Here is a 21,394-nt window from a genome sequence, read left to right on the forward strand (position 1 = left end):
CCCGCTCCCCCCGTCCCACCCGCTCACCTCCTGTCCCCACCCGCTCACCTCCTGTCCCCACCCGCTCACCTGTCCCACCCGCTCACCTCCTGCCTCCACCCGCTCACCTGTCCCACCCCCTCACCTCCTGTCCCACCCGCTTACCTGTCCCCACCTAGTGAAGCCGGCTGCTGGACTCAGGCGCCTTGGGAACAACACCTCCCACCCCCAGCCCCCAGCGCAGTCATGGGGAGCTGGGAGGGGCCTCCTGCACTAAGGACCACCCCCCCCCGCCCCCCGCAGGCTCCTGGCCTGGTCAGAAGACCTGGGGACAAGGCCCCTCCACCGGCGAGCCAGTGGGGACTGTGTTCTCAGCACTCAGACGGTGGGCTTCCACCACCAGCTTCCACTCCGCCTTGGAGAACAAAGCCATCCACCCTGGGACGGGTTTCTGAGGAATCCCGGCAGAGTTTCCGTTTTCTAAGACAAGGGAGTCTGGAGACGGAAGGAGGTAGAGGTTGCCCAGAAATGCCCCGAGCTGCACTCTTACAGATGATTACAACCGTATGTGTAATTTTATCACAGTAAATAAAAAAAAACCCTGGAAAAAAACAAAACCAATAAGCAGTCTTTGTACCCAAGGACCAGAAACAGCAGGCTTGTGAATGGCTGTCAGTGAGCTATTGTCCTGAAGGATGGAGCGGCCTCCTGGTAAACAGCCATTGCTGGGAAGAGACCGGTCCTGTCAGACACACCAAACACTTTGCCTCCATTCATGAGGTGGGGGCATCGGCGAACTCGGGACGTTTACATCCACCTGACCCGGTCATCCTTATAAAGCCCAGCTTCACCGTGCTGCCAGGCATGGCCGAGCCTGTGCATATACACATCTCAAATAAGGCCACAAACAGGCATTTACGGGCTCAGCCACACAGGCTTGGAGCTGGCTTTCTGCGGTCATGGCGAGCTTCCAAATCCTCCTTCCTTCTCCTCGTGGGGTCACTGCCCTAGCCGCCGAGAGCAGCTAGAAGGAGCAGAGCCCAGGTCTGGACAGGCCCTGGGCTTCTCCACATTCCAGAAACCCATCCAGCACAGGGCACCCGCAACTGCAGCCCAGAGACCCTGCAGGCCTAATTGGGCGGCCTCATTAGGGAGCCGTGACAAGGCAGCTTGCATCTGAGGATAAAATCTCAGCAGGACTCCACTGTCACCCCACCACTCTGCAGAGCTCCGTGTCCGGGCCCCGTGGCCAGCTGGCTTTTTAAAGCTAAGACCTGGTCTGAGGAGCCGGAGTCCCGGGTCTGCGGACACTGGGGCAGGGGTGTATGCTGTCCCGTAGTGCAGGAGGAGCATGAGGGGGATGATGAGGACGCAGGGGACAGTGAGGGGGCTGCCCCAGGCCAGCCCCCAACACGGCTCCTCCTCCATGTCTCCCCATACAGGCCACTCCTCCCGAAACCTGTGCAGGGCTGGTGTCCTCCAAGGCCTGACCCTAACCCTAAGCCCCACCGTCTCCCCCTCGACCTTCCCCACGCCCTCTGTGACCCTAGCAGACAAAATTTACATTCCGTTGGGAGAAGCAGGGAGGGCAGAGGGCAGTCCAACCAGCAGATCTTAAAAATACTCTCCTTAACAAAAGCGTTTGAATGAGTTCCTGCGAAGGAGCTAGTTAGCTCTGGTTTATAATTTCCCCAGGCCTGGGGGAGCCCAAGGCACAGCGTCCAGACAGCTGTTGGAGAAGGGGGTGAAGGCCTCATCTGCCAAGACTCCTCTGCTCAAAAGACACTCTCCATTCCAAAGTGATCCATCTACAACAGACCCGTCATGGCTGAGTCCCGAGAGCTAATTTTAACCTTCCGAGTGCTCGTTAAGCCTTTTGAGTTATAATTACCCCCAATCTCGAGACATTACAAGGCAGCAATCAGGAAGTTAGATGTGGACAAGAGAGAACAAAAGGAGCAGGGAGACAGTTTCCAGCAGGCCTACTTAGAGGCCTGAGCGGCATGGCTGCCCCGGGATAAGGATGCACACTCAGCTGCACGCTCGCCCCTGCCACCTGCACCCCTGCGGGAGCAGCCTGGCCCGGGGGTCACGAGGGTCACAGAGGCTCCTGGACATTGATTATCTACTGGCACCCCCTCACCCCCACAGGGGCTTCTAAGACACTTCCTTTGCGGCCTTGAGTGGGTTCCGGTCTCTAAGGAAAGCGGCTCCACCGCAGGGCGGGCTTCAGTGTCTCGAGGGAGGGGGTGTCAGGGTCTTGGTCCCACAAAGCCCAGCAACTGCGCCATCTGCACCCTCAGCGCCCACCGACAGACACAGGTGGGGCTGGCCTCCCCAGAGCCGGTGGGCCGCGGGAACGGTCCTGCCACGGCCTCCTTGCTGGCTCCTCCTTACCTTGCCGAAGCTGCCCTTTCCAATGGCCCGAAGGATCTGGAAGTGGTCGAAGTTCACTGCAGAAAAACAGAGAGATGCCCGGTGAGGCGGCAGAAAGACCCAGTACCGTCCACCAGCCCCCAGCTGGAGCAACCACCCAGGGGCCGCCCCCCACCACTGCAGGGAGCCCCCCTGCACCTTGGAAGTGGGTCCTGGTGCTGGCTGGAGGCTCAACTCAGGCTCGTGTGTAATGCGGGGACGGCCTGAGCCAAGGCAGAGAGGTGGGTCCTGGGGGCCATGCTGTCCCTCTTCTGGGCTCCTTGCAAGGCCAGGCCAGGCCATGCTGCCCACAGACCGCATACCGGATGGGGCGTGAACAGAGCAAATGGCACCCATAGCAGCCCTCTTCAGTCCCAGGTACCCAGACACCCCCATCCTGAGCTGCCCCCAATGCATGAAGCCCTACAAATAGGGGTCCTGGAGCATGGGAAACAGGCCCCCTGCCCTCCTGCTGAATCTCCTGTAGGGCTCACAGGATGAGCTACAGGGGAGCCTACTGCGGCCCCAGGATGAACAATAGGGACTTTCCAAAGGGAGGTCCCCAGGCCTGTGTGAAACCACCTGGATCCCGATTTCTATTAACTTCCTCCAGACATAAGCTCCCCTTAGAGAAAGGGGTCGTTGGAAATTGCAACTTTACTGTCACGGCGCTCAAGAAAGATGCTCCCCACCACGCACACAGGCCACGCACACACGCCACGCACACATGCCATGCACACGCAGTGCCCGGGGCGGGGGGGACGTGATAAACTGTGAGTGAGAGCGGTTCAGATGTGCTCTCCAGGACTCTGCTTCACTCTGATCCTGATGTGTAAGGTCCACTCCACTGGTTTCCTTCCCGCGGGCATCTCAGTGCCCCAGGCAGCTCGGGCCAGCCTTGCTTTCCACACCTGCCTGCCAGGGTGCAGCTCCCCCAGCTGACTCTCAGGCCACCAGCTGGTCCCACCTGTGCCCCATGTCTGCACCCCCCCAGGTCCCCATCCACAGGTCTGTGCGCCCCAGGTTTCTGTCCCCCAGGCCTGCCCCCCCCAAGCTTGCACCCCCCCAGTTCAGAACCCTCCCCCAGATGACAGGGCTGCTACATGGCCCATGGCTCTCGTTCTTTCCCTTCAGGCTTTGCAGCACCTGGCGAGTCTGGCTCCAAATACTTCCAGGCATGTGCCCTGGGCACCTGTGAGAGGCATGGGGCCCCCAGACGCCCGCGAGCCTGCAGTCAGTGCAGCCTGGGCTGTTCCCACAGGGAGGAGCAGACAAGGGCCGCAGCATGCCCACCCGAGAACGGCGCGTGGAGCCTGCAGAGGGCATCTGTGTGCGCGGCCCAGCATGTGGCGCTGGGAAGTGCCGCCCAGCGAGGCCGGGAGTGGAAGGCCGTGCGTTAGGGTTAGGCGTCCTCCCCAGAGACGCCAGCACAGGGCCGGGCTGGCCGCGCAGGGGCACCCCTGGGGCTGAGAGTTAGCAGGGGGCTTAGCCAAGGCAATCACCAAGTTCAGAGGAAGACATGTGTCCCGAACTTCAGGGCTTTCCAAGAGAGGAAGAGGATGAGAACAGATGGTGTGGTAAACAGTAGGTCAGAAGCAGAGGAAATCCACACCATGCCTCTCACTCCGCTTTCACACACTGGAAAGTGAGGTTATCACGGAGAATCCAGGGAAAGAGGCACTTGGAGGTCGGCCGGGCACGGACATGGGGGGAGCTGAGGCCTGGGTCCACGCTGGCTGGCCCTGTGGCCTCTCCTGGGCCTGCTTCCAGGGAAGGGAAGGGAGGGCGTGTACCCTACTGCACAGCGCATGTGACTTTGAGCACAGCCATCCCCACTTCCTGAGACCCCGGGGCGGGAGGGGGCACACAACGGATTCCCAGACGGCGGACAGGACACTGAGTCGGCCACCTGGAACCTTCACAGGGCAGACACGGGCGGGACGGGAACCCCAAACGTAGCTGCTGGGCCTTGTGAGGCCAGTGAGCCAGGAGGAATCCCCCGGCAGGCCCAGGGCTGGGCAGGGCGTGCATCCCGCGGCGGCCAGAAGCTGTGAGCAAGGCCACCCGGACACACACAGTGAGCCTGCTTGGAGGAGCTGTTGGCCCGGAGCCTCCAGCCCCACGCGGTAACTGGGGTCACTCTGTCCTCTGGTGCCCGGGGGCTCCTCGGGGCACCCCACGGGCCCACCTCCTCACCTAGGTGCCCGGGCTGCAATCACAGCACACAGCACCTCGCACCTGCTCCGGAGAGCCCCCCAGGTGGAAATGCAGGCCCAGCAGCTGCTCTGGGTCCCGTCCCCCCCACGAGGCCCTGGACCGACTCTGGGCAGGACCAGGAGCTCCTCTAACTGCCCCAGCGCCCAGCACAACGTGGCAGAGAGCGCCACACTGTGATTAGGCCGATGCACCCAAATCTGATGCACACACCACCATCATCCAGAAATCCAGAGTCCAGTAGAATCGTGTTGATGAAGTTTGTGAAGTTCCCCCAAACGCTGAGCCCGGGCGGGTCTCACCGACAGGAGCCGGCTGCCCAGGGGGGCCAGGAGCACAGCACGTGGGGCGGCATGGGGGACGGGCCCCTGGCAGGGGGCTGGGCGTTCGCACTTTCCTCTCAACTCTTGGATCTAACGCTCGTGGACTGACTCCCCTCCCAGATCTCCCACTGCTGCACCGAAGCCAGAGCCACTGCTGGGCAGCACCCACCCCTCAGCCGTCAGCCGTCAGCCGTGAGCTGCGCTCAACCTAGAGAGGGGCTGGGCCACCAGGTGGGTGGAGCCCAGGGCGAGGCTGGTCCGCACCCTCGGTGGGGGTGTCGCAGCACCCAAGGGCCTGCGTCCAGGGGCCTACTCACACAAGTTGGGTGCAAAGCCTCGGGCCCAGCTCCTTGTGGGCTTGGGTCCAAGCCCTGGGGGCCAAGCTGCCGTCCAGCATGCACACCCTGTGCTCCCCACAGGTGTAGGTCACCACCCCTGGCTCCTGCGAGTCTTTGTCCTCTTGTCCTCTGACCGTCCATCTCTCCCGGGCAGACCTGCAGCCTCACAGGGCCCTGTTGTCCTGCACGTGGCTCCTGGGGGGCCTTCAGGCACCCCCATCTTGCAGAGGAGGCTCTGCTTCTCGGGCCATTCAGTCCTGGGCCTTGGCACCATCTGACTGAGGGCTCTGGCCACAGGTCTGCACAGGAGGCTGGGCCCCACCGAGTGAGCCAAGGTCGGAGGCCGCTGCGGGAACCACAGGCCAGGCCTGTCCTGGACCCTGGAGGAGGGCAGGGAGGGGTCGTCCCAGAGTGGACACTCTACTGTGGGGAACCAGACTCCAGGCCAGCAAACAAATATGGTGCCAGGTGCCTGGGAGGAAAATAAAGCAGGAAGCGGGGGGGGGGGGGGGGGGGGGGGGTGCTATTTTTTTGCGAGGTTTGGGCCCAGAGATGAGGTCGTGAGCTGGGAGATTCTGGATTATGGTTGACGGAGACCAGTCTGCTGCATTTGTACAGGGGTTCATGTCGCTGTGTGATGCTGTGGGTACGCTCCCTGCCGGAGAGACACCTCCGACGTCACAGGTAAAAGGAAAAGGCAATTTGGCCCCACGGTCCTGCGGTTTATATGCCTCCTTGCCAGGAACCTAAGCGCCGCAGGAAGGAGCCGTGCCTGCAAGGAGGCGGCCGGCTGTGAGCGCAGCGCCCGCCAGAGCCCTCCTGCCACGCGGGCGCGGGAACAGGCTCTCCCTGGTACAGATGAATATTTAAAACACAAAGGTCTGAGAATATTTGTTCTTCAAGGAAGGCTTTTATGTTGCCAACTTGGCAATCACAAAGCACGGCATTGCTATGAAAATAGGTCATCTTGACGTCGACTGACCGCGAGCGGAGGGAGGTCCCAACTCTGTTCAACCAGGTGGAGGAGTGGCTGCCAGGTCCTTCTCGAGGGCTGCTGGTGTGCCCCAGGGTCACCGACAAGCCCAGTGATCCTGGCACCATTTTTCTTCACGTGTCTTAGCGTGAAGTCCAGCGCCCAGACTGAACTCCCCACAGGGGCTTTCCACGTTCTCCGAGGTTCTTGGCCGCCGCCGGGCTGCACGAGGAGCCAGATCATCGCCGGGGGAAAGGCCAGGAGCTTTTCCAAGGGTGCCCTCAGCACTCCCACAGCTGTGATCCAGTGGGACTCATGCAAATCTTTCTGGTTTCCCCACAACCCGACCCGACCTGACCCTCTGGCCTGGCCACTGGGACACGGTGGCTGGAGGGAGACTCCGAAGCAAGGTTAGGTAATCTCTGAACACTGCCGACTGGAGCTCAGCGCTCGCCCTCAGTACCCAACAAGGTCTTAGGGGAGCTGTGGGTCCCCGTGAGATCCCGGGTTTGAAATGCAGCCCTTTCGTAAGCCAGCGCCCCCAGCGAGGAAAGCAAGAGAGGTGAGCCCAGGGAGAGTAAAAATAGAACTGCTGCAGAGCTGTGAGTCACGCTGCTGTGACAGGTGACACAGTGCCCGCACCACGGGGTGGGGGAGAGGGGAGCCCACGCCCCCCCAGAGGCCAGCCTGCTCCTGACGCCCCTGGCCCAGGTCCTCACAGCCGTGGGCCCCGTGTGGAAGGTGATCGGCCCATGGCCACAGGACAAGTCCTTTCCCACCCGCCTCCCTGTCGCCCAGGAGAGGCCCGGCCCTCAGAGCGTCCTCAGGTGAATTCCATACCAGAAGTTGGGATTTATTTGGAAAGCTGCAATCATAAATCAAATGTTGCAAGCAGCTGAAATTCATTCAGAAGTTGATGACACTTTGTCAAACAACCTATGACCCAGAAAACTCCCGGAGAAAATCATCCAGTCCCGCTGAGGCCGGTCCCCTGCAGAGTTTGTGTGGCCCCTGTGGAAATCCTCACCCAGCCCTCCCCGGCCAGCACGGGTCCCCTCCCTGGCTCCGCAGGACACACCGGCCAGCCGTCTGTGTAAGTGGTCGCCAGACGGTCTCCTCAGAGACACTACTGAGGCCCTGACCTGCTGGCCACCACCTGCCCTCCCAGGCCACCGGCACGCACCATGGCGGACACCGTGCCTAGCCCTCCAAGTCCTGACCCATGCCAGTTCTCAGAGCCACTCAGCAAGGGATGCTCTCCTCTTACTGGCGAGGAAACAGCTGGGGAGTCTCAGCAGACTCCAGGGGAAGGACCACGGGCCCCTCGGGACATAAGAGAAGGGACCGCGGGGAGCCAGCACCCCACCCCGAAGACCCGGGCCTCAGGGCCTGCCCTTCCTTCTGCCTGGGACACTTCTGTGCCCCGCTGCCTCCCGGCCACCTGCTCACCCCTCCTCCAGGAAGCCTGCGCTGGCCCCTCCAAGCACTCACCATCCTGGCGGCGGGGAGAAACATGCTCACCCTGGCTCTTCTGAGGATGTGGCGCCAGCCCAGAAACAGCGCTGAGGCCTCTGGGGGGGGGGCCTAGGTTCCGGAACGGTCCCCCTTCTCATGCCCAGGAATGAGCCTGGGGACCTGAGTGACTGGAGGCCCGAAGCCCGGGGGTGCTGACGCCTTCCCGCCCCCAGGCCGGACTCCAGGGGAGACCGCCCCCACGTCTGCTTACAGGAAAACCTCGGCCGTACCACCTTCGATGACAGCCCCGCAGCCACGGCTCACCCTGGGTCGGCCCGGCTACCGCGTCTGGAGCTGTGAGCGTCACTTTGACGATGACATCCTCAGACAGCCCGGGAACCTTCATAAACGAGTGATTGCAGCAACAGCAGGATCAATAAGGACCTCTGCCGGCTGCGGCCCCGCCCCTCCAGGGCCCGCAGGGGAGGCCGTCTGCACAGGCGCCCCCCCTCCCGTGGCTGTGGGTGGCATGCCTCCCCCAGGGGCACCCAGTGGGGTCCCGCTGCTCAAGGACCCCCACCCCTGGCCACCTCCCTGTCCCAGGTGCTCAGCCCCCACCAGGTCCACCATCAGGGACGGCCTCGAGCACCTCAATAGCACCCCGGGGGCTCCCAGTTCAGCCTCAGGACTCAGGAGCTGGGTGGAGGCCGCTGTGGCTCAGGGTGGGGGGCCAGGGAAGGGGAGAAACAGGCCTTCGGAGCAGCTGAGGCCTGAACCCCGAGGCAGGTCTACCCAGCAAAGCCAACTGGCCCCCGGGCCTGGTGCTGACGGGGCTCGGCCTTGTCCCCTCCAGCCTCAGCACCTCCAGGAGCCCCCCAGCATATGTGGGCCCCAGGGTTGGGATGCAGGTGCCTCCCAGGTGCCCCAGAGGGAGAATTGGGCCAAGGGAGGGGCAGAGTGAAGCCAGCTCTGGAGGACCAACAGCCCCCCGGCCTGTGTCAGCAACAGCCCAGCCCACCCAGGGAGCAGAGTGCAGACAGACCCAGTGAGGCCTGGCCCGGGGTAGACGGTCAGGGCCGGCCCCACATCCTGGGTGGCCACAGCTGCCCTCGAGAGCAGCTCTGGCCGCACACAGCCAGTCCACCAGGAGGCTGGCTCCCCGTGGAGGGTCCGGGGGGCCCCAGGTCCCCAGGGGAATGGAGGAATTCCATGGAGAGAAGTCAGAGGTCAGCACTTGGTGGGAGATGCTTGGCTAGGCCAAGGGCTGAAGAAAGCCGTCCCTCTATCTGTCTTTCCATCTGCCTGTCTGCCCATCTGCCGCCTCTGGGCTCAGAGTACAGCCCTGCCGTGCCCCCTCCCACCATCCCCACAGAGAGGGGCCTCCTGGGGAGGCTAGAGCAAGGGGGCCCCGGGGTGCTCAGGCCACCAAGCGCAGTGCCCAGAAGGGGGCCTGGGGGAGGGAGACTAGCAAGAGTGGGGGGGGGCATGCATGCTGAGAAGGGTGTTCAAAAGTGAAGGGAATTTGGCCACAAAATCCAGCTGGCAGGTGCCCTGCGGGGAGAATGAGGATGGGGTCGTCGGCAGCGTCTGAGCTCGGGCTGGGGCAGGTCCAGGATGTGGATGTGAACCGCACATTGGAAAATCAGGAGATGCGTGTCAGGACCTCGGCCTCGCTGGAGGAAATGTGCGCGGGTGGGAGGGAGCGGAGGGAGGAGGGAGCCCGGGGAGGCGCCCACGGTGAGAGACGCACCACGGACAAGGTGACCCACGAGACAGCCAGAAGGCGGAGACAACACAAGGGCCCAGCCGCTCGTGAGTGGGTAGGCACGATGCGTGTGACTGCCGCTGAGCAGAACCGTGCTCTGACGCCTGCTGCGTCGAGGACAGGCCTTGAAACCCTGGTGCTGAGCGAGAGGGGCCCGCCACAAACCCCCCGCGCTGCGCAAGGCCACGGCCCAGGGACTGGGGGTGGCCAGGGGCTGCCAGGGGCACGGTGTTTCCCGGCGGAAGATGTCCTGGGACTGGACGGAGGAGGTGGTGTGCTGCCCGACAGCTCCCTTTAAAATGGCAAATTTTAGGTTACACGAATTTCGCTTCAGTAAAAAAACAATAATCATTGTTTTTAAAAGTGAGCCACTACTGAGTGGGCTGAGGCCAGGTCGGGGGTAAGCCCGCTGTTGGTGGCCCCACGCAGACGGCCCCGCGGTGGGGGATGGAGTTCAGGGCAGACTCTGTGCAGAAGGAGGGGCGCCCCAGGGGCATGGACGCATCAGCAGGTGGGGCAGGGGTCCGAGGAGGGAGGGCGGATGCGGTCTGAACCAGCCCGGCCACATTCACGCACACGCCTGCACCAGCCCTCACCGCCACCCCAAACTGGCAGGGGGACCAGTCCGATTTGAATGGGGCTCCTATTTCCAGGTGATCACCCTAGGTGGGAGGCCAGGGGGCGGCACACTCGTTAACCCCATCTTTGCTTAATGGAATAGATCATGGGTGTAGCTAGGGCAGCTTCGTTCTGACCCCCTTGCTTCAGAACCACATTGAACTATGTTAAATTCGAGCAAACCCAAGCCCCACCATCAAATCTGTATTTTATTTACACTCAGCCTTGTTTTAAAAAAAGGATTGCAGGCCGCGCTCCATTTCCTCGGCACAGGAGGGCAGCAGGTCGTCTGGGAGGACGTGAGCCTGCATCCTGCCCCCGGCAACCACCCTCTGGAAGGAGCCAAAGGGCTGACCAAGCAGGCTCTACCCTCCTCTGCCCAGAAGCCCCCAGCTCCCTGGGCATCCACCGTGGTCACGCTGCCCAGGCCGGGCCCATCGGGTGAAGCTGTCCGACCGCAGCCAGCACTAGGCTTCTGGATCCCGGGACAAGTGTCCCCCACGGTGGCAGGGATGAGACAGCAGCCTGGAGGGTCAGGCCGGACCGTCCTGCGGTGCCACGGGAACAAGGAGCCGGCAGAGCGGACGGAGGACGAGGCCAGTCAGCATCCCCTGAGCCTTCCCCATGACACTGTCAGATTCTCTGTTTCTCTGGCCAACACATCCTCTTCTTACTCAAGTCCCCTCGAGTGCAGGTTCCCGAGGTAAGGCTGCCTGACTTAGACCAGAGCCCCTGTGCCCATGCTGCCCAGTCTGAGTCCTTCCTTCGTCCTGCATGTCTACCCAAACAAGTGCCGGCCTTCCTCACTTGGGCTTCACAGTGGACACGTATTCCGTGGAGGCAGCCACCGCTGGCTGCGACCTACCTTCTCTAGGGGCCCCTGCTCTTCCATCTCCATTGCCAATCCGTCTGTCTGGTCCCGCAGAATCTCCGTAGGGCTGTTTGTTCCCTTGGAGTTCAGTGACTCTGTACATCAGCCCTGAGAAAACTGACGTTTTTATGGCACTTGCATCCATTCAGATGCTGTGTCCTCACCTACTTAGGACATTCTCTGCGTAGACGTTGTGCACGTTATCTTAGTGGCCGCTAACTGTACGAGGTACTTTCTCAGCTTTATCGAGGCGCAAGTGACACACCGTAGTGTGAACGAGGGGCAAGCGTGCGACTGGGTTGGTTCTGACATCTGCGCACCCTCGTACGTCCCCACAGCCAGGAACTGCTGGTATCTATGTACCGCCAGGGGAGCAGAGCGGGGAGGGTGCACTTGGAACAGATACCAACAAACACCCAGAGCGTATTAACAACTCCACAAACCAATAAGAAAAAGACACAAAACAACAGAAAACAGTCAAGTTCGTGAACAGGCACTTCACAAAAGATGCCCAAGTGCCCACACAACATGGATGCAAGCTCAATGTCTCAGTGACCAGGGAAATGAAACTCAGCAGAGCAGGAGACCGCTCCACGTCCACCAGAATGACCGAAGCCAGACATGCTGGCCACACAGAGGTGGCAGGATGTGAGCAGCAGTGTTCACATACGCTGCCAAGGGAGTGAAGGTGATCTACAGGCACCCCATGGCCCGGCCGGGGCAGACACAGACGCACACCCGCCAAAGGCACGCACCAGAAATGTGGGACGGTCACAGACTGGAAACTCCCCAAATGCTCGACCTTGTAGAGTGGATAGTAGGGTGATCGTCCACACAGAGAACCCCAGGCATAAAGAAGATGAGAGAGTTATTAACCACCACAAGACGATGGAAGAGAACAAAGTGTATCTAAAGTAGGAAGAAAAAAATAATAGAAACAGATAATAGAGGAATATCAACAAAACTGAAAGTTATTTTTGTGATTCGTAACACAGACAAACCTTTGGAAGATCGATTTTTTTTAAAGTTTCATTTATCTATTATTTAGAGAGAGAGAAGGCAAAGTGGGGAGGGTCAGAGGGAGAGACAGAATCTCAAGCAGACTCCCCGCCGAGTGGGGAGTCTGACACGGGGCTCGATCCCACAATCCTGAGATCTTGACCTGAGCCAAAACCAAAAGTCGGATGCTTAATCAACAAGCAGCCAGGCACCCCAAGACCGATTTTCTTAAAAAAAGAGAGAAAACACAAACATTAAGAGTTTTACAAAGATGATGTTGTTATGGATCCTACAGGCATCTACAGGATGATTTAGAAAGATCATGAACAACTAACTTTATATCAACAAATTATACTATGTGGATGAAATGGAGAGATTCCTTAAAATACACAATTTACCAAACTAATACAGAAACAGAGCCTGATAAGGTCATTACAAAAGAAAATTGCAGACCAATATTTCCCATGAGTATGGAGGCAAAATTCCTTAACAAAATACTAGCAAATTAGCAGCAATCTAAAAAATATAATACATCATGACTGATGAGGTACATGCCAGGAATGCAAGGCTGATTTAACTGTGAAAACCAATGGCTTAAAGTCACTGCACTAACAGGATGAAGAAGGACAACCCTATGACCACCTCCGTAAATGCAGGAGATGCACTTGACAACACACAGAGCCGTTTGTGACGAGGACTCTCTGCAAACGAGAACAGAACCTCTCAACGGGTCATACCACGTTTAACCGAGGCGCACTGAACACTCCCCCTCCGAGATGGGGAACGAGGTGAGGCTGTCCACTCTCATCATTTTCTCTAATGCTATGCTGCCCTGGCCAATGACATAGGAGAAGAAGCTAAAAATAAAGAATGGAAGACAGCATAGTGGTCTATGGAGAAGGTCCTAAGGACTCTACAAAACACTTCCAGAGCTAACATGCGAATTAAGCAAGGTCACATGATAGATACACGGTCTATACATAAAATTTTTTGGATTTCTAATATAATATCAACAAACTATTAGAAAAATGAGGTTTTCCAAATCCCACCTCATTACATATGTAGGACTATGTCTAAGAAAGGTGTGCAAGACCCTTACATATAACACTGCAAAATAGAGATTACAGAGGACCCAAGTAAGTGGAGAGGCGCCCCGGGTCAGAGCAGTGAACAGCAAGGGGCTACTTCTTCCCAAAGGTATCTATAGAATTAGTGGAATTCCAGTCAAAGCCCCAGTTGGCTTTTTTTGCTAGAAATGTGTGGGCAGACACTAAAATTTATATGGAAATGAAAATGACCTAGAATAGTAAAAAAATAATCCTAAAAAAAAAAGAGCCAAGTTGGAGGACTTCACTACCTGATCTTAAGACTTAACATAAGGGTGGGGCACCTGGGTGGCTCAGTCGTTAAGCGCCTGCCTTCGGCTCAGGTCATGGTCCCAGGGTCCTGGGATCGAGTCCGGCATCGGGCTCCCTGCTCTGTGGGAAGCCTGCTTCTCCCTCTCCCACTCCCCCTGCTTGTGTTCCCTCTCTCGCTGTGTCTCTCTCTGTCAAATAAATAAATTAAAAAAAAAAAGACTTAACATAAGGGTACAGTAATCGGGACAGTGGGATGCAGTGTGGGGGCAGGTGCAGGGCAATGCAACAGACAGGTCACCACACCCTGGTTTCCACAAAGGCGCTGACATAAGTCTGTGCGGCAACGTGGGCCTCCAAACAATGAGTATCCATGGGGAAAAATGCCATACCCAACAACTAATTCTAGGGGGGTTGCAAACATACACATAGACCAATTCCTGGAAAAAGCGACATTTTTGCAACCTGAAGAGAGGCAAAGATTTCTCAGACGTGATGCTAGAAACACTAACCGTAAAGAGACTAATAAACTGTGCTTCATCCAAATTAAAAATGTCTGCTCTTTAAGAGACACTATGAAGGAAACAAGTCAAACGCAGCAGGAGGAATATTTGCAAATACACACGTCCAACCAAGGACTTGTAACCAGATTATATAAAGAACTCCTTCAAATCAATAAGGAGATGACGGCCAATGTGAAGATGAGGGGAAGTCTTGGACAGACGTTCAGAAAGGGGGACAGAGGGGAGGCCAGCTAGCGGGTCTGAACCTCCAACCCAGCCAGGTCCACCACACCCCACAGCACAGCCCGTGCACTAGACCGAAACCACCAAGTGTCGCACGCACGTGGGCGGCTCAGCCCCCCGCTGCTGGTGCGGATGGAGCCCGCCCGTCCCTTTGGCCGCCTCCCACAGACCTACACGTGCACTTACCTCGCGCTGCCAGCCACCACCTTCCCAGACATTTCCCAGGAGAAACCAAACAGACGTCTACACAGCACCGCTCTCTGCAACCTTATCGGTAACAGCCACGTACTGAAGACAACCGAACATCCACCAGGGGAGAGCGGGGAGACACTCTGTTATATCCGCACAATGAAACGCTCCCCAGCGGCTTTCTTGTAAGATCCGTAACAACATGGATGAATCTCAAACCACTGCGTCCAACAAAAGAAGCCAGATTCAAAAGAGCACATACCGTACAGCTCCACCCCGTAAGTCTGAGGACAGGCAAAACTAGTTCAGGGTGACAGAGCCTCCAGGGGCGGAGGGGGCTGTGCGGAGCAGAGCAGGAGGCAGCTTTCTAGGTGACGGCAGTGGGCCCTGTCCTAGGGGGTCCTGGTTACACGGGAGTACACATGTCCTAACTTCAGGTCTCTGCATCTTACCGTAATTACACCCCCTGTACAAATACATCAAAAAGAGATGGTGGCTATTTTGCAGAGGGGTGGTTTTAGGTATCCAATCTGCTATACTGCAGGATGGAGCCATTCCCCACGTGCATGCAGGAAACTGGGGGTCAGAGACGTTCAGTGACCTGGCCACGGCCACCAGCAGACAGAGCAGTGGGTCACAATCCAGTCTCCAGGACCCTTATGCACCTGTGCCCAGGGCAGATGGGACAGGCCAAACCCAGGACACTGAGCTGGGCGTGAGGGGGGTGGTGTAAGGAGCGGCTCGTTCGTGGTGGGGGTGGGGAGTTGGTCAGAAAGTTCTTTCTGGAGGACACGGGCATTTGCAGTGGGCTCAGCTGGTGGGAAGGGGCTCCAAGGAGAGTGCCAACATGAAGCCCACGTCATGGGAGCAGGGGCTGGTGGGCGGACCCAGAGGCTGAACCAGCAGGCCTGGCTGCCAGCCCTGGGCCCTGGAGCTGAGGTGGGGAGGTCAGGAGGAGCTGCGGCCACTGCCTCTGCCGCTCCCCCCCGGCACTGGGGGCGAGGCCCTCTCTGAGGGGCAGCGAGGCTGGGTGGGGGCAGCTGTGCGGGGTGCCCTCCCCAGCCCCTGCCGCAGTGGAGCAGACCCGGCTAGACCAGCTGGCCACAGAGCCCCGGCGGGAGCGGGTTAGCTCTGAGACTGCTCCGTCAGTGGTGGCCGGGGTAACCCCGCACAGCCCAGCGCCAGACTCGGGACCAACCTGGGCCCGCCCAGAACTACTGCCCTCCCCCCATTCTGCCCCAGGGGCTGTGCCCACACAATGTGCCCCGGGCTCAGTGTGGACAGAACTCAGCAGCCGTACCCGGGGCCATCCCTCTTTAGAAGCAGGGTGCTGGGTACAGGCTGCTGGTCTCCTTTTGAGGTTCCTTCGAAACCTGACCAAAATGGAGAATTTGCACAGCACAAAATTCATTTTTATTCTGGAGCCCAATGACACACCTCAGATCACACCTGTGTGTATACATGCCTGTGGCTGCAGCTCTGTGCATGTGTGTGCATGTGTGCTTGTGTCTGGGTGTGCGTGTATGTGTGTGCCTGTGGGTGCAGCTCTGTGCCCGTGCCTGCATGTGCACATGTGTGGGTGTCTGTGTGCATGTGTGTGCACGTGTGTGGGTGTCTGTGTGCATGCGTGTGCATGCATACACGTGTGCATGTGTGTGGGTGTCTCTGTGCATGCATGTGCACGTGTGTGGGTCTGTGTGCATGCATGTGCATGCATGTGGGTGTCTGTGTGCGTGCATGTGCGTGTGTGCAGGTGTCTATGTGCATGCGTGTGCACGTGTGTGGATGTCTATGTGCATGTGTGTGCACGTGTGTGGGTGTTTGTGTGAGCATGTGTACACGTGCCTGTGTGCATGTGTGTGCATGTACGTTTGCATGCATATGTATGTGTGTGCATGTATGTGTGTGCCTGTGGGTACAACTCTATGCCTGTGCATGCGTACATGTCTGTGTGCCTGTGGGTGCAGCTCTGTGCACATGTGTGTGATGTGTGCTTGTGTCTGGGTGTGCGTGCGTGCATGCATGTGTGTGCCTGTGGGTGCAGCTCTGTGCCTGTGCATGCGTGTGTATGTATACGGGTGTCTGTGTGCACGTGTGTGCGTGCGTACCTGTGTCCGTGCATATGTGTGCATGCGTACATGTGTCTGTGTGCCTGTGTGTGCATGGAGGCCCTACACAAGCTCTCTCAGGGTGTGGCTTTACTGAACAGCCGGCCCCACAGGTCTGACGGACACATCCAGCCTGGAGCCTGCAGGCTGCACTGGGATCCTGGCAACATCTACGCCATGGGAAAGAGATGCAGGGCGAAGATGCCAGACCCGCCCCCAGAGAGCTCGGGAAGTCCTGCGAGCTGAGCTGCTACGGGGAGGGAGGTGCCCAGGGAAAGCTGTCCAGGGAGCACGAGGCCTCGCAGCCGTTTATCACCCCCGCCGCCCCGCTATGAGCTGCTGCTGGCTGGAGGACTGATTTATCCCCAAAGCACGAAGGCCCCTTGCCGAGCTGACGAGAGTCGCACTCCCACGTGTCGGCTTACACATCGAGAGCCACCAGGCCCCGGGCTGCCCCGGGGCCCCACCCAGCTGGGTGCCCGAACCGTCCCCAGGCAGAGGTGGGGCTGTCCCGGGTCCCCTTCAGCTCCTGCGGCCCCAGCATCGACCATCAGTTAATATCCTACATAGTCATTTATGACTCACCAAGAATCAGTGACCATCTAGCCAGCCTAACAGCTTTCAAACAAACGGATGGGATTCGGATGGTGCTTTCTGCGTTCACTACGTGGCCTTGCCCAGAGGACAGCCTCCAACCAGGACAGGAGCTGCTTGTCCCAAAATGTGCTCTGAGGTTCTGCTCTGTGTACCTGGTGGATCCAGGCTGGGGTGACCCTGGTGCCACCCAAGTTATCCTGCGACGCCCAGCCTGGTCCCCTGCACCCGAGAGGCTTGTTGAATGAATGACTGAAGGAACCAGTGAGTGAGTGAATGAGTGGGAGGCACGTTTCTGCCTGGGGTCCCAGGGCCGGCTTCCCCAGCACAACCTGCCCGGCCACCACGAGCCAGTCTGCCCCCGGGTGTGGCCATGCTTGGACCTGGACGCCTCCCAGGGTCCGAGGGCCCAGGGCGGAGGGACTGGTCTGGGGGCTCCGCTGGCCTGGGGAGTGGCTGACAGCCAGCCCTGGCCCAGTGCTCAGCAGAGGGCAGCCCAGCATCTCAGTCAAGCTGAGCCCACGCTGCTTTCACATAAACAGAAGCACTGCAGCATTGTTAAGGAAAAGTTATTTTAAATTCCATCTCACGGTAAGTGCATGGTTTTATGTCAGACCTTTTCTTTGAAAAGAAATTTGTACATGGTTTGGATCGAAAGTCGAGATTTAAGGATTAATAAACCACATGGCTGTTTGTTTTGCAGGAGACGAGTGTTGACAAAGCCCTTTAGCAGGCTCCAGAGGCTGACCCGCCAGGCTGACATTTACCCAAGGCTTGGGAATCTGATGGAGCCGGACCATGGGGCCATCCCTGCCTCTTGTCCAGGCAGACGCTCACCACCTCAATCCCCAGGCACTGGCCTGTCCGCAGAATGAACCTGAGCAAACGCAAGCCAGAGCATCACGGGCCCAGAGCAGGAAGGGCCCTTCCTTGCACCTCCCCAGTGTGATGCCCCCGCAGCAGTTGGGGCCTCTCCGGCTCAGAGCCATCCACCGGCCAGCACCAGCCTCGCAGGCTGGCCGCTTCCCCCCAGGAGCACTGGCTGGGGCTGAGGCACTCTCCCCTCCACTCTCTGGAGGACACCCCAACTGCAGAGACGGGCCTGCTGCATCCCAGAGGTGACGGCTGTGACAGGTACCCTAAGGAATCAGCCCGCGGTCCCAAGCCCCGAGGACCCGGCCTCTAACACAACAGGGCTTCCTTGAGGCACCAAAGGGGGCCCAGGTCCAGGGCCCTGTCCCCAGCACCAGCCACACCTCCACTGGCCGCCCAACAGCCACGGGGGCAGATCCCGCTCTCCATGCACCGGCATCCGGCCGCAGGTGTTCACGCACAGCCGGGTGGGTGCCTACCTGCAGGACAAGCTGGTGCCCACAGGCAAGAGGGAGGTGAGCAACAGCTAAGGAGCCCCATCCCTGCTGGAGAAGTCACTTGGTGCCATGAACACAGGCCAGCACACCGAGGAGAGCCCACCGTAGCCCGTGAGCCCCGCCTCAGAGTCCAGTGTCCCTCCTTGTATCTCCGCCTGTTTTCCTTAACACGCTTCCTCCAATGAGCTGGCATGGCACCAGCAGACCCCGTGGGCCACTCCCCTGCGGCCCAGAGCTAATCATCTACATCCGTGATTTTAAATATGTATTTATTTATTGGGGAGGCAGAGGGAGAGAGAATCAAACAGACAGACTTTGTGCACTGAGCACGGAGCCTGATGCGGGGCTCGATCTCCCAACCCTGAGATCATGACCTGAGCTGAAATCAAGGGTCAGACGCTTAACCGACCGAGCCAGGTGCCCCTGCATCCCTGATTTTAAATTGGACAGCCAGGGGGTTTGGGGCCACCGGACCCCACACTTGCCCCCTGGAGCTCACCCAACTTGTATTCCTCTGGCACCGATGTCCCCACACGGGACCCATCTCCATTAGAGGTACGGTGGCCTCCCCCCAGCTCAGCTCCTCTGTGAGGAAGCAAAGATGCTCTAAGCTGTGCGGAAGAGGAACTTGCAAGGAAACCCCATCTGTCCAGAAAATCCAGGTCCCAGCCCCGTTTGGGGGCCTCCTACTGCGATGGGGAGGTGATGAAGACAGAGACCCCGTGAGGGTTGGAAGGAGCATGGGGCCGCCAGGAGAAGCCCCAACACGCGCTGGGCAGGCAGCAGGTGGGCCCTGCCCTGGGGTCCCCCTGCCCCGCCCCAAGTCTGGGCCCCCGTGTTCCAGTCCACAGGAAACCAGAGGGCGGGGTACAAGTCAGCGGGGAAGGTGTTCACAGAAAGACACAAAATGCTAAACCCTAAGGAGAGTCACACGGCCAAGCAGCCTGGGGCTGGTCCCACAGACAGCCCTCCGTGGATCCCCAGCCAGGGATGAGGTCAGGACCGCCACCCTGAGCTGGTCCCAGGGTGTTTAGATGGGGCCTATTTGTTTGCTCAAATCCCGGAGCGTGGCCACAGGCAGGGAGCAGCCCATGTTTTCTCTCCAGGCTGGTCAGGACAAGCGCCTGGCCTGCCTGGCCCAGCACACCAAACCCCCAGTGGCTGACATGCAGCTCCGCTCTCTGGCTCAGGAGGTTGGACAGTCATCCTAGGAAACGGTGGGTCTATTTTTGGCTAAATTGAATAGAATTAAGGAAAGGCATTATTTTGAGACAGAGCATAAGACTTCTGCTCTCCTTCATGTTTCCAAAAATAAGAGTCAGAAGAACTGAGTGGCGCCAGGAGTCTGCATCCTCGTGGGTGCTCTAGCTTGTGGTTTCCAGGATGAGAGTCTTGGCCAGGATACGAAACCGTGCGAAGCTGGGACGAGGTGGCCAGGCCTACGAGGCGCTCCCCAGAGCCTCCAGGGAAAGAGCCAGGGCTGCCCAGCATCTGCAGGCCTGGGCGCAGCATCAGCCTCACACAGTTCCTGGTGCAGCGAGGTGGCCGGGCGGGATGTGCCAGGACCATCAGGATGTCGGCCTCCCGCCACCTGAGCGCACTTCTCCTTGTGAGCAGGTACGGAGAGCCAGCCTCAGCTCTGCGTCCACAGCCTCCACTGATGGCAAATGGAGACCTGAGGACCTGAGTTACCTGCTGGCCTGTGACCCCTGGGACAACCCGGCAGGCACCGATCCTGACCTAGAGGGGATTGTACGGGGGAAAGCTTTGGACGGAACAGGTTTTTGCTCCGTGTTCCTAGCACACGTGTGTGCACACATACACTCCTTTCCAGCTGGCTTCTTACCTGGGGCCTCAACATACACTTGCCTGACCGTCTACCCCGTCCGTCCTCAGCCCTGTCACCCAAGGCCATCGTGCACTCTGGCCGGCTGGGACGATCTTCCTTCACCTCCTTATCACATAAATCATGCACATTGATCCTGCAGAAGGCAGGAGGTGCAGGGGCATGGCAGAGCTCCCAAATCCCTCCAGGGAGAGACGGGGCGTGGGGGTCCCCAGGGGGCAGACCCCCTTCACAGGAAGGCTCCCGGGAACCCCGTCTCCCACCACCCTCACTGCAGATCTTACCCTCTGATACGACTTTCAACTGTCTCTTAAAAGGGGGTCCTGCAAGGGGCGTAGTTAGCAACAGAACCAGACAGACAGAGATCATCACACGCCGGGACACAGATCAACACATGCCAGCGTGCGGAGAGACCCCGACATCCAGAGCTCCAGGCGGGACAAAGGCCTTTCCAGTCAGCACGTGAAGAGGAAAGACAGGAAGTTTGATCCTCCGTCAGACCTTACAACCAAATAAAATCCAAACACAACAGAGGTGGGCACCTGCGTGCGTGTGTGTGCATGCACACACACACACACACACATGCATGTGTGCATGCACACGCAGACACACGCACATGCACACACACGCATACACGTATGCATACACACACAGACGCACGCACATACACACACGCATGCACACACAGATGCACACGGACGCACTCACATGCACACACACGCATGCACTCACAGATGCACGCACATGCACACACAGATGCACACACAGATGCACACACATGCACACACACGCACACACATGCATGCACACACAGACGCATGCACATGCACACACACACATGCACACACAGATGCACGCACATGCACACACGCATGCATGCACACAGACGCATGCACATGCACACAGAGACGCACGCACATGCACACACACGCATGCACACAGAGACACACGCACATGCACACACGCATGCATGCACACAGAGACACACGCACATGCACACAAGCATGCACGCACATGCGTGCACACACAGACGCACGCACACGCACGTGTGCACACACAGACGCATGCACATGCACACACACGCGTGCACGCACATGTACACACGCACACATGCACACACAGATACACGCACACACAGACACAGACGCACACACATGCACACGCACGCATGCACACACAGACGCACACATGTACACACGCATGCACACACAGACTCACATGCATGCACACACAGAC

General features: G+C 58.8%; 1 protein-coding gene across 1 annotated transcript in view; it reads right to left on the minus strand.

The window, feature by feature from the left end:
• The window catches only part of STK32C (serine/threonine kinase 32C), a 73,004-nt gene that overhangs the window by 27,984 nt on the left and 23,626 nt on the right, over positions 1-21,394 (minus strand). The window contains exon 2 of the mRNA XM_021703799.1: positions 2,377-2,432. Coding sequence (XP_021559474.1) covers positions 2,377-2,432 — 56 coding nt within the window. The remainder of the gene's footprint in view (positions 1-2,376; positions 2,433-21,394) is intronic.

The sequence above is a fragment of the Neomonachus schauinslandi genome, chromosome 6 (genome assembly GCF_002201575.2).
Source record: "Neomonachus schauinslandi chromosome 6, ASM220157v2, whole genome shotgun sequence".
In the NCBI taxonomy this organism is placed as follows: Eukaryota; Metazoa; Chordata; class Mammalia; order Carnivora; family Phocidae; genus Neomonachus; species Neomonachus schauinslandi.